At 39.9% G+C, this 12,644-nt stretch overlaps 1 protein-coding gene across 1 annotated transcript in view; it reads right to left on the bottom strand.

The window, feature by feature from the left end:
- SLC25A17 (solute carrier family 25 member 17) overlaps positions 1-12,644 on the bottom strand; it is a 46,127-nt gene that overhangs the window by 11,302 nt on the left and 22,181 nt on the right. Inside the window, exons 3-4 of the mRNA XM_065887010.1 lie at positions 10,087-10,153; positions 8,577-8,728 (exon numbers count right to left, since the gene is read on the bottom strand). Coding sequence (XP_065743082.1) covers positions 8,577-8,728; positions 10,087-10,153 — 219 coding nt within the window. The remainder of the gene's footprint in view (positions 1-8,576; positions 8,729-10,086; positions 10,154-12,644) is intronic.

Genomic DNA, 12,644 nt, shown 5'->3' with positions numbered 1-12,644 from the left:
CCTGTAAGGTTCTGCTCTCAAATTCTTCCCCAGGGTATTAAGCTATTTGGGCTTTCTTCTGTGAAAATAAAATAAATAGTAATAACTCTCTAAGTTCCCAGAAGTGGACTAACAATAATACTACCCCTAGTTCTCCCTGGCGACAATGCAACTCATTCCTACAGTGACTGGAACACAATGGCAGGGTTCACAGCAGGAAGAGAAAAAGCTGTTTTAATTATCGTAAAAATGCGGTAAGCATTAAGATATAAAAACACGAGTTTAAAACTCGCAGAAGTGATTTCCAAGGAATTCCCTACCTTCAGAAAAAGAGAGGACCGGGCTTCCCTGGTGGTGCAGTGGTTGAGAGTCCGCCTGCCGATGCAGGGGACATGGGTTCGTGCCCCAGTCCGGGAAGATCCCACATGCCGCAGAGCGGCTAGGCCCGTGAACCATGGCCGCTGAGCCTGCGCATCCGGAGCCTGTGCTCCACAATGGGAAAGACCACAGCAGTGAGAGGCCCGCATACAGCAAAAAAAAAAAAAAAAAAAAAAAAAAAAAAGAAAAAGAGAGGACCTATAATCGGAGAATCACAGAATTATAAAGGACTATAAAATTCATTTGATCAAGGGTCTCTCAACTGTGACACTGACATTTGGGGCTGGATAATTTTTAGTTTGGGGCAGGGCAGGGGTGCTTTTGTGTGGGATGTTTAGCAGTATCCCTGGCCTTCTACCACCACTAGATGCCAGTAGCATCCTCCAGTTGTGACAACCAAAAATGTTCCCAGACATGGTCATATGTTCCCTGTGCATCCACTGATCTAATCCAATCACCAGGTGATTATTCATTTTATTTTTGAAAATCTCAAAAGATAGGAATTCATTCTCACCCCAATAGCCTATTTTTTACAAGAGCTGTTAGAAATTTTATTTTTACTGATACTAAATCTACCTTCTTAAAGCAATTGGAAACATATAAAACTAGCTAATAGGTGTTTTTTATCTGAGGTATGAATTAGCAATTGTTAAATAACTTTATGTGTATCTTAGGATAAGTAAATTATTATGACCTGCAAGTCCATGGTCTGCTCATCAAATACGTATTGTGTGTCTAGTATGTGCTAAGTAGGTGCTGATGAGACAGAAGTAAATAAAAAATGAAAATCCCTGCCCTTTTGAAGCTTATGTTCTAATGGTGTAAGACAGGATAAATGAGTAAAATATGTAGTATGTTAGAGGATAAGGTTAAGGAGAAAATTTAAGCAGAGAAGGGGGATAACGTTTTGCAGGGTAGAAGGGGGCACCATTTTCATCAGTGTGGCCATTTAGGGAAAGACCTTAAAGGAGGTAAGGGAATGAACCACGCAGTAACCAGGCAGAGGAAACAGCAGGTACACAGGCCCCAAGGCAGAAGCATGCCAGGAGTGTTCCTGGAGAAGAGGTCAGTGAGGCTTGCAGTGGAGTGAGTAAAGAGGACGGGTGGGCCAGGTGACACAGGGCTTTGTAGGACAAGGTAAGGACTCTGGCTTTTACTCTGAGTGAGAAGGGAAGCAATTGGAGTCCTTTGAACAGAGAAATAATACAATCTCACTTATGTTTTTTTAATTTATTTATTTATTTTTGGCTGCGTTGGGTCTTCGTTGCGGTGTGTGGGCTTTTTCTAGTTGCGGCGAGCGGGGGCTACTCTTTGTTGCAGTGTGCAGGCTTCTCACTGCAGTGGCTTCTCTTGTTGCAGAGCATGGGCTCTAGGTGCATGGGCTTCAGTAGTTGTGGCACGTGGGCTCAGTAGTTGTGGCTTGCAGGCTCTAGGGCACAGGCTCAGTAGTTGTGGCGCACGGGCTTAGTTGCTCTGTGGCATGTGGGATCTTCCTGGACCAGGGCTCAAACCCGTGTCCCCTGCATTGGCAGGCGGATTCTTAACTACTGTGCCACCAGGGGAGCCCTCACTTATGTTTTAACATGAGCACACTGGCTGCTGTGTTGAATACATATTGAAGGGGACAAAGGAGGAAGCAGGACATCAGTTGGGAGGCTCTGAAGATAATCCTGGCAAGATTTAGTGGTGGCTTGGACACAGGTGGTAGTGGGGGAAGGGGCTGAATTCTAGAAACCATATGAAGAAACAGGCAATAGGATGTGCTCACAGACTGGAGGTGGGGTCAAAGAGAAAGAGGATGAATTCGACTTTTGGTAGGGCAACTAGTAAAATGATGAAGATTACAGGAGGAGTGGTCCTTTAAATTGAATTCATTCATTCAACATTTAATCAGCACCTTCTGTGTATCAGGCACTGGGGATACAGAGATTTAAAACAATGTAGTCTCTGCCCTTAAGGAGTTCACTGTCTAATAAAAAATAAAGACAAATATGCAGACTATTGTTATCCGGCAGAGTAAGCACTGAGACAGAGGTATATACAGAGCTGGAGCACAGAGGGTAGGCACCTAACCCAGAATACAACTTGGGGGTGGTGGACATGAGAAACAGGGAAGCTTCCTGAAGAGGAGGTGGCTTGAGATGAGAATAAAAGGATGACTAGGAATTAATAAGATAAAAAAAGCAGTAAGGCTGCTTCAGACTGACAACAGCAGCTGTAGAGGAATGAAGTTACTAAGGGCTCGGTCTATTCAAGGAATCACAGTTTGGCACAGGAGAACAAGAATAGAAAAGACCAAGATAGGGAGGTAAGCAGTATCACAGCAGATCTCGTATGTTAGGCGCTTATCCTGCACGTGTACGAGGGGGGCCTTTTCTGCTGAGGGTGCCGCGACTCCATCCTACCCGCAAGCGGCAGACACTGAAGGGTTTGAAGCTGGGCACAACATAATCAGATTTGGATATTAGAACAGCAGTTCTCAGTCATTTCTCTGACAAGACATGTAACAGATGATGTTCACAATCAACACAGACCCACGGGTTCTCCCTGGACGTCAAGCGTAATTCCATTCTTTTCTCACGCTCTCAAGAAAACATTTCAGAATGTAAGTGAATTAGAATGATATTAATACAGTGGGATCTCTTTTAACCAGTTCCATATAATGGACTCACCAGATAAACCTGTGTTCCTCTTTCCCTTTACAGGACACACCGACAGATGCCACAGCACGCTGATACCTACGGCCAGTAGGCTACTCCCTAGTGTACCTGTGCTCTTCTACTTCCATCCCACAGGGGTTCAGGCTTACCAGGAGTGAATTATGTCTTTTCTCAAACCTGCTTATGTCGGTCATATCTGTTACAGTAGGCAAAGCATTTACAGGTATGGGTTATACAAGAAAAAAAGTACAAAACTTCCATCAGTGAGTGGATATGTCTTGGCCATACAAAAAATTGGATAAGTATATATTCACATATCTTAGGTTAAAATAAAATACTTAAGGCATGTAGGCTATTTATGATAGTCCCTACTTCCATTGACTTTTTAAAACTAACTGCCCTACACCAGTCTAGTTGTTTTAGGTATGGGAGGATCTACTGTAATTATAAACTGCATAAGAGTTAGAAAGAAAATGAGCAGAGCACAGTGAGAGAGAATAACAAGGGGTTGTGTGTACCTAGTGGATAACGGGATGCCAGATACAGCAAAGAAACAACTTTGGACACCTAAAAAGAAGAAGATTTAATCATATATTTCATAAACTAGTAGTTTCGTGGGAAGTTATATGAGTTAGTCTCTGACAGTGAGTCATAACCTTTTAAATGTAAATACATATGAACCACAGTAATCTAAAAAGTATTAAGGGACTTCCCTGGCGGTCCAGTGGATAAGACTCCGCAATCCCAATTCAGGGGACACGGGTTTGATCCCTGGTCGGGGAACTAAGATCCTGCATGCCGCATGCCACACAGCGCGGGCAAAAAAAAAAAGTATTAAAATCAAGGTATTGGGGCTTCCCTGGTGGCGCAGTGGTTGAGAATCTGCCTGCTAATGCAGAGGACACGGGTTCGAGCCCTGGTCTGGGAGGATCCCACATGCCACGGAGCAACTAGGCCTGTGAGCCACAACTACTGAGCCTGCGCGTCTGGAGTTTGTGCTCCGCAACAAGAGAGGCCGTGATAGTGAGAGGTCCGCGCACCGTGATGAAGAGTGGCCCCCGCTTGCTACAACTAGAGAAAGCCCTCGCATAGAAACGAAGACCTGACACAGCAAAAATAAATTAATTAATTAATAAATTCCTACCCCCAACATCTAAAAAAAAAAAAAAAGATTTAAAATCAAGGTATTACCAATAGTTGGTGTCAAGTATAAAACATCATACCAGATTGCCATTTGTTGCAATTATGTAAAAAAGAAGATTCCTCCTCTACAGGTTGGATCTATTCTGATATTTTTTCAAGTGAACAAATCTCAAACTTGAGTTCTTTGAATTATGACATTGCTTGAAAACCATTCTTCTAGAAAGGCTACTTGAAGCAGAACTATGCAAAGTATGTTAGTGAGAAAGACTTGAGAGGCAAAGAGATCAGAACAGAGCAATGGTCCAAGGGAGAGATGATGGCGCTTGATTTTGGGAAACGGCTATGGACGTGGAGATGAGGGAACGGATTCAAGAGATATTTAAGAGACAGACTGATAGTCCATGAAGACCAGGCAGACATGGAGGGTAAGAGAGCACCCTCTATGAAGACTTCCAGATTTCTATCCTGAGTTACCTACCTACAAGTATTCATTTATTACCCCAGAAAATGAAACCCTGTGTGTTATACTCTTTATGTGAAAGTTGGTCTGGCGGGGGTTGGGGGTGAGGGTGGTCAAAAGGCACAAACTTCCAGTTATAAAATAAGTCAGTCATGGGGATGTGATGTACAGAAGGTGACTAGACTTAATAATACTGAACTGCATATTTGAAAGTTGCTGAGAGTCGATCTTAAAAGTTCTCACCACAAGAAAAGAAAAAAAATTGTAAATATCTGTGATGATGGATGTTAACCAGACTTCTTGTGGTGATCATTTCACATTATACACAAATATTGAATTATTATGTCATATACCTGAAACTAATAGAATGTTATGTCAATTATATCTCAATTAAAAAAAAAAGTTGGTCCAAGTGAAATTTCATTATATCAAAATCAACTTGAGACTAAAATGAGAGAATTAAGCATAAGAAAGGCTCAGAGACCAAATAAAAAAACAGCAGTGGTCTCAAATAGGTGAAGAGGAAGAACTGGGGGCCATGAATACTCCTGGCCTGGTAACTATTTTTCAATCAAATCATTTTCATTTCAAATGGACATTTACATTATTCAACTGTGTGGCTCCCAAATCAGTAATTTTTCAAAGAATATATCAGTAAGTGAGTCCACAAAATACTAACACTAAACATGCAACATTTAAATAAATTAATTTAGATATAGACTAGATAAACACAAAAAACCCATAGGAAAGAGATCTACTTTTTTCCCATCTCTTTAATAAAACCCTGATTAATTCAACAAATATTTTGTTTATTTAGCAAATATTTATTGAGCTCCTACTACATGTTAGGAATTGTTCTTACTGAAAATTTAGCAAGGCAGGGGGGAACAGATATATATATACACATATGCCACAAAAGCAGGTATCATATGTATTCGTTATCTTATATATGTATAGATATAACAATTACACATATATAGAGATAAATTTATAACTGCAATATATATTGTCTAATTGATGTAATATATATCTTTAACTTTCTTTTTTTTGGCCACACCGCACGGCATGCGGGATCTTAGAGTTCCCTGATCAGGGACTGAACCCGTGCCACCTGCACTGGAAGCACGGAGTCTTAACCACTGGACCACCAAGGAAGCCCCTATATCTTATATATATAAAGTATATATAAGATACTGCTCTGCATCTTATATATATCTTTGATATACCATATATAGATAAAGATACCTGCTCTTATAGCGCTCATATTCCACTAAGTAGAGACAGTAACTAAATATTCCCAATATCAGGTTAATGGCTCCTTAGCGCTTCTGAAGTCTCAGATGACAAGGATCCATAGCCTTCCAGAATTGGGCTCCTATTCAACTCTCCAACTTTATTGCTCATGTTCCTACACTCACTTCACTCACTCACAAAATTATAGAACTCACTGATCTAAATGTGGTCCTGTATTCTCTCAGTTTGCTACCATTCTCTCCATCCAGAAACCGTCGCCACTTATCTCCAAGTGTTACTAATTCTGCCAAGGCTCAGCTCAAGAGGCACTGCTTCCTATAAGGAGATACCTCCCAGCCAAAAGTGACCTTTCTCCTATGAACCCCTAGGGTACTAATGACTATGGTGATACTGACTACACTGGGCTGTGCACTAAAAACTCTTTGTCACATCTGACTAAATGCTTTCACACTCATGGTGGGCTTCACGAGTGTGTAACCTGTCTTGTGCTTGGTTTAATGCTTTAGTGTCAACCATCTTGAAATGCTTAATAAATTGTGAACAAGGAGTCCTGCATTTTCATTTTATACTGGACCCTGAAAATTATGTAGCCAGTCCTGTTCATGTTAAACATTGCATGCAATCCTCAGTCCAAAAAAACGAAACAAACAAACAAAAAAATCCCCCAAAAAATCCCCAGAAAGTAAGCAGGAAAGGTATTGTAATTTTCATTTTTTAAAAAAGAGACCTTATGTCCATAAATTCTGGGTACAGGCTGCTAAACAGGGATAACTGACCCTCCTCTCTGGATTAAGAAGATAAAAATAAGCCAAGTCAGCTCAAAATTAAAACTTTGTGTATATGGTCAACTGATCTTCACAAGGGTGCCAAGACCATTCAGAGGGGGAAAGGACAGTCTAGTCACATCAACAAATGGTATTACGAAAACTGGATTTCCACATACAAAAGAATGAAGTTGGATCTTTATCTTACATCACACACAGAAATTAACTCTAAATGGATTAAAGACCTAAAACTATACAACACCTAGATGAAAACATAGGAGGAAAGCTTTCATGGCATTAAACTCAGCATGATTTCTTGGACATGACACCAAAAGCACAGGCAAAAAAGGAAAAATATGCAAATGGCACAATATCAAACTTAAAAACTTTTGAGCATCAAAGGACATATCAACAGAGTGAAAAGGCAACCTACAAAATGGGAGAAAATATGTGCAAATCATATATCTGATAAGGGGTTAATATCCAGAATACATAAAGAATACTTATAGTGCAACAACAACAAAAAATCAAATAACTCAAAAAATGGGCAAAAGATTTGAATAGACATTGCTCCAAAGATGCTCAACATCACTAATCATCAGAGAAATGCAAATCAAAACCACAGTGAGGGCTTCCCTGGTGGCACAGTGGCTGAGAGTCCGCCTGCCGATGCAGGGGACACGGGTTTGTGCCCCGGTCCGGGAAGATCCCACATGCCGCAGAGCGGCTGGGCCCGTGAGCCATGGCGACTGAGCCTGCTCGTCCGGAGCCTGTGCTCCGCAACAGGAGAGGCCACAAGAGTGAGAGGCCCGTGTACCACAAAAAAACCCACAAAAACACAGTGAACTATCACTTCGCCCTCATTAGGATGGCTACTATAGAAAAAATAGAAGATAACAAGTGTTTGTAAGGATGTGGAGAACCTGGAACCAACTGCTGGTGGGATTTTGAAATAGTGCAACCAGTGTGGAAAACAGTATGGTAGTTCCTCTCAAAATTAAAAAAAGAACTACCATATGATCCAGCAATCTCACTTCTGGGAATATATCCAAAAGAATTGAAAGCAGGGACTCAAAAGAACTACTCATACAACCCATGTTCATAGCAGCAACTATTCACAGTAACCAGGAGGTGGAAACAACTCAAATGTCCATCAATAGATGAACGGATAAACAAAATATGGTATATACATACAATAGAATATTATTCACCCTTAAAAAACCAGGAAATCCTGTTACATCCTACAATATGAATGAACCTTGAGTACATTATTATGTTGAATGAAATAAACCAGTCACAAAAAGACAAATACTGCATGATTCCACTTACATGAGGCATCTAAAGTAGTCACATTCATAGAAACAGAAAGTAGAATTGTGCTTACCAGGAGCTGGGGGGGGGAGGGTGGAAAGGGGAGTTGTTATTTAGTGGGTACAGAACTTCTCATTTATAAAATGAAAATGTTCTGGAGATCTGTTTCACAATAATGTAAGTAAACCTACTACTGAAATATACACTTAAAAATTGTTAAGATGGTAAATTTTATGTTATGCATTTTTACTACACACACAACACACACATACAGAGTCAAGTCAGAAAACTAATTACATTCTTTGTAGCATTACTTTGTGTTAAAATAACCTCTTGGGGGCTTCCCTGGTGGCGCAGTGGTTGAGAGTCCGCCTGCCGATGCAGGGGACACGGGTTCGTGCCCCGGTCCGGGAAGATCCCACATGCCGCGCAGCGGCTAAGCCCGTGAGCCATGGCCTCTGAGCCTGCGCGTCGGAGCCTGTGCTCCGCAACGGGAGAGGCCACAACAGTGAGAGGCCCAAGTACCGCAAAAAAAAAAAAAAAAAAAAAAATAACCTCTCGGGGTATATGGACCACAATATAAACAACAAAATATAAAAATATCTTATATTCAGAAAACTTAGTTACCTGCAACAAATCCAACTACCAGATCTTTTCCAGTAGTAGAATGTTGACCTTTGACCCAGACTGCTTTGAGGCTATTAAAAGTGTAGAAATAGACAAAATTGGAGCAGCAGAGACTGGAGATAACTGGAAACCACCCTCGATATGGTGCCAGGCTAGGGGAAGAACATAATAAGCAAAGTAAAAATGCTGAATAAAAGGCACTAGAAATGAGAGTCCTAGAAAAGGCTGATCATCATTCACATACTCTCAAAGTTCACTCCTACTCTACAATGTACTCCAAACTGTACACATATTCTACATTCTGAGGATGCCCAAACCAAGAATTCTTTTCTAGCATTAATGATACCAAAGAAACAACATACATTCTATGACTGATTTATTGATTTCCCCCCTCGATTTCCTTTAGTAAATTACTATGTAAAATTAAAGACAATTTCCTCGTGGCTGTTAGTTAATATAGCATCATTCACATTTTATTACAGGGCAAGAACATTTAAAATGAAGTAAATATAGAAGTGCAAAAAAAAAAAAAGTGATGGGGGTATGTTATAAGGGCACAGGAACCAGACTGAAGGAGCTCACACTGGCCACACCTGGGACAATTTGAGCACCAATATAATTAAGTAATTAATTGTAAACCATTGAATTTCTGAGTCTGTATGATACTAAATTATTTCCTCATAGACTGCTTATAGTTGGAAAAGAGGAAAAATAAAATTATTCAGTGCTAACTTGAATCTAAGAAATTATAATTAACCAATGGAGGGCAAGTGGACAATATGTGACTCCAATGTGACATCCTGAGGAGGACACAATTTCACCTATACATTATTCTGGCCAAGAATGCATAGACTCAATCTAATCATGAAGAAACATGAGGCAAACTTAAAGTGAGAAAAATTTTATTTAAGGAAAAATAAGGGGAGAAGGTCCACATCTTTGAAAATGTCAGTCATAGGGGTAAGGGGCTTTGATGTATGGTATGTAACTTACTCTCAAATTAATTCTGAAAAAATCTGTGTGTGGTGTGTGTATGTGTCTGTGTAGTAAAGAAAGAAGGAGGGAGTGGGGAAGGGAGGGAGAAAGCATGAGCACAAACGGAAGAGTGTTAACAACAGGTCGATCTGGTTAAAACACATACTGGTATTCTTTGTACTATTTTAGTTTTGCAACTTTTTGTAAATTTGAAATTATTTCCAAATAAAAAGTTTTTTAAAAGGTACACAGGTCTGAATGCATCTGATAGGAATGAGCTAAACAACTATTACCTTCTTCAGTTTATTGTTCATTGGTTTCATGTAAGACGCCATGATCAAGAATCAAAATGGTCAACCACAGAACTTTAGGGAAATGAAAACAACTATGTATTTACTTACAACTCAGGCAATTACAAATTCACAACACTGTGAGGCTTTGAGAATGGATAGAAAGTGAGTGTAGGTATGATGGACGCCCAGGAATCTCCTAATGAGCTGCTCTACCTAACAAAGATGAACAAGGTAGTACTCACAGGCCTTCTTCTTTAATGATCTCCAGGAGCACCATGTGTGTCGTTTTGGACTTTCTTTTCTCATCAACTACAAGACCAAAGAGTACATGTTTAAACTAAATCCTTTGAGAATTGTTATCTTCAGCATCAGCAAGTTTCACTGAAATGCCATTTACCTCACCTGAGCAGTCTCTCACCCTATTCTCTGAGCTCCCTAGTTTGCCTCAGAACTCAATGATCCGCCTGTGTTCCCATGTGCCAAATTTCCTACTATTGATTCCATGGTTTCATCTGTTATTCATGAACCATAAAGCGTTTTAATTCAATACCTAATTTCCAAAGTAAAAAATGTAACAGGAGAAATTTATTTCTTATATTTCATAGGGCTCTCTAGTTTTTTTTCAAAGTTATATATTCTCCTTTTTATCTTAATATCTTATAAAGTAGAGAGGAAATAAATTACCATTTCCCTTTCAGAGAAGAGGTTACAGACACAAAGCTGTGAAGGACACATGTAGTTGGCAGCAGAGCCAGGATTAAAATTCAGGTTTACAAAGTTTTAACCTTGTGCTCTGTTCCCTAATCTAAAAAAATAAAAGGTCTCAAAAAGATGGGAACTCTGCTTTTCTTGGCATTCTAAATGAAAACAAAACGTACCTTAATTAACTTCAAATTTCCTACCCACATCTGAAGACTATTTTGAAAATATAAAAATAGGAAAATGAACCGATTTCTTAAGAATTAAAATTGGTACCTTTATGGCTCATGGGATGGCAAATTAGGAAACCTCTATACAAGGCAATCTAACAATAACTAGCAAAATTACAAACATTTGCCCTTTGATCAAACAATCCCATTTCTGGGAATTTATCTCATAGAACTTACAGAAACAAATTAGCATATGGGGACTTCCCTGGTGGTGCAATGGTTAAGAATCCGCCTGCCAATGCAGGGGACACAGGTTTGAGCCCTGGTCCAGGAAGACCCCACATGCTGTGGAACAACTAAGCCCGCGAGCCACAGCTACTGAGCCTGCATGCCACAACCACTGAAGCCTGCGCGCCTAGTGCCCATGCTCTGCAACGAGAAGCCACCGCAATGAGAAGCCCATGCACTGCAACGAGAAGCCCACGCACCGCAACAAAGAGTAGCCCCCGCTTGCCACAACTAGAGAAAGCCTGCACGCATCAACGAAGACCCGATGCAGCCAAAAATAAATAAATTAATTAATTAAATTTATTTTTAAAAATCTAGAAACAATAAATGCTGGAGAGGGTGCGGAGAAAAGGCACTGCACTGTTGGTAGGAATGTAAATTGATACAGCCACTATGGAGAACAGTATGGAGGTTCCTTAAAAAACTAAAAATAGAAATGCCATATGACCCAGCAATTCCACTACTGGGCATATATCCTGAGAAAACCATAATTCAGAAAGATACATGTACCACAATATTCATTGCAGCATTATTTACAGTAGCCAGGACATGGAAACAACCTAAATGTCCATCAACAGATGAATGGATAAAGAAGGTGTGGCACATATATACAGTGGAATATTACTCAGCCATAAAAAGGAATGAAATAGAGTTATTTGTAATGAGGTGGATGGACCTAGAGTCTGTTATACAGAGTGAAGTCAGAAAGAGAAAAATACCATATGTTAACACACATATATGGAATCTAAAAAAACAGTACTGATGAACCTAGTGGCAGGGCAGGAATAAAGACCCAGACATAGAGAACGGACTTGAGGACATGGGGAGGAAGGGGAAGCTGGGACGAAGTGAGAGAGTAGCATTGACATATATACACGACCAAATGCAAAATGGACGGCTAGTGGGAAGCTGCTGCATAGCACAGGGAGATCAGCTTGATGCTTTGTGACGACCTAGAGGGGTGGGAGAGGGAGGGTGGGAGAGGGAGGGTGGGAGGGAGTCTCAAGAGGGAGGAGATATGGGGTTATATGTATACATATAGCTGATTCACTTTGTTGTATAGCAGAAACTAACACAACATTGTAAAGCAATTATACTCCAATAAAGATATTTTTTAAATGCTGTTAAGTGAAAAATGTAAGATATGGAACAGTGTGAAAATATGCTTTTTGAGTAATAAAGAGAGGAAATTGAGAATATATATTATTTGCTTGTTTTTTCTACATAAAGAAACTCTCAGGGCTCTTTGAGAGACGAATAGAGACATTATCTACAGGGGAGAGAAAAGGAGACAGTGTAGAGTGAGATTTTTCACTGTACTGCCTATCTTTTTATGTATTTTGGTTTTTGAGTCATATAAAATTATTACCTTTCCAAAATCTCTAAAATTAATTGAAAATAGTGGTCATGAAGGATTTTAATATAGGAATTAGTTTATTCAAAGCTAATCTTACTCTTATCTCTTCATCTAAGTTCTGGCACAGGTTTATAATTTAAAGTTGAAAAATACTAAGGAAAGAACAAGCAGGAGTTACAGAAAGTTGCATAGCCCTATAAAGTGAAAGAGGGAGACTAGGACTACGTACCCACGTGAGCAGTGACAATGGTATCTGGCTCCACCATGTTTCCTATTCTCTGTTCTC

This window comes from Phocoena phocoena, chromosome 11 (assembly GCF_963924675.1).
Source record: "Phocoena phocoena chromosome 11, mPhoPho1.1, whole genome shotgun sequence".
NCBI lineage: Eukaryota > Metazoa > Chordata > Mammalia > Artiodactyla > Phocoenidae > Phocoena > Phocoena phocoena.
Note: the sequence above shows the minus strand (reverse complement) of the source record. Positions and strands in the feature narration are given on the sequence as shown.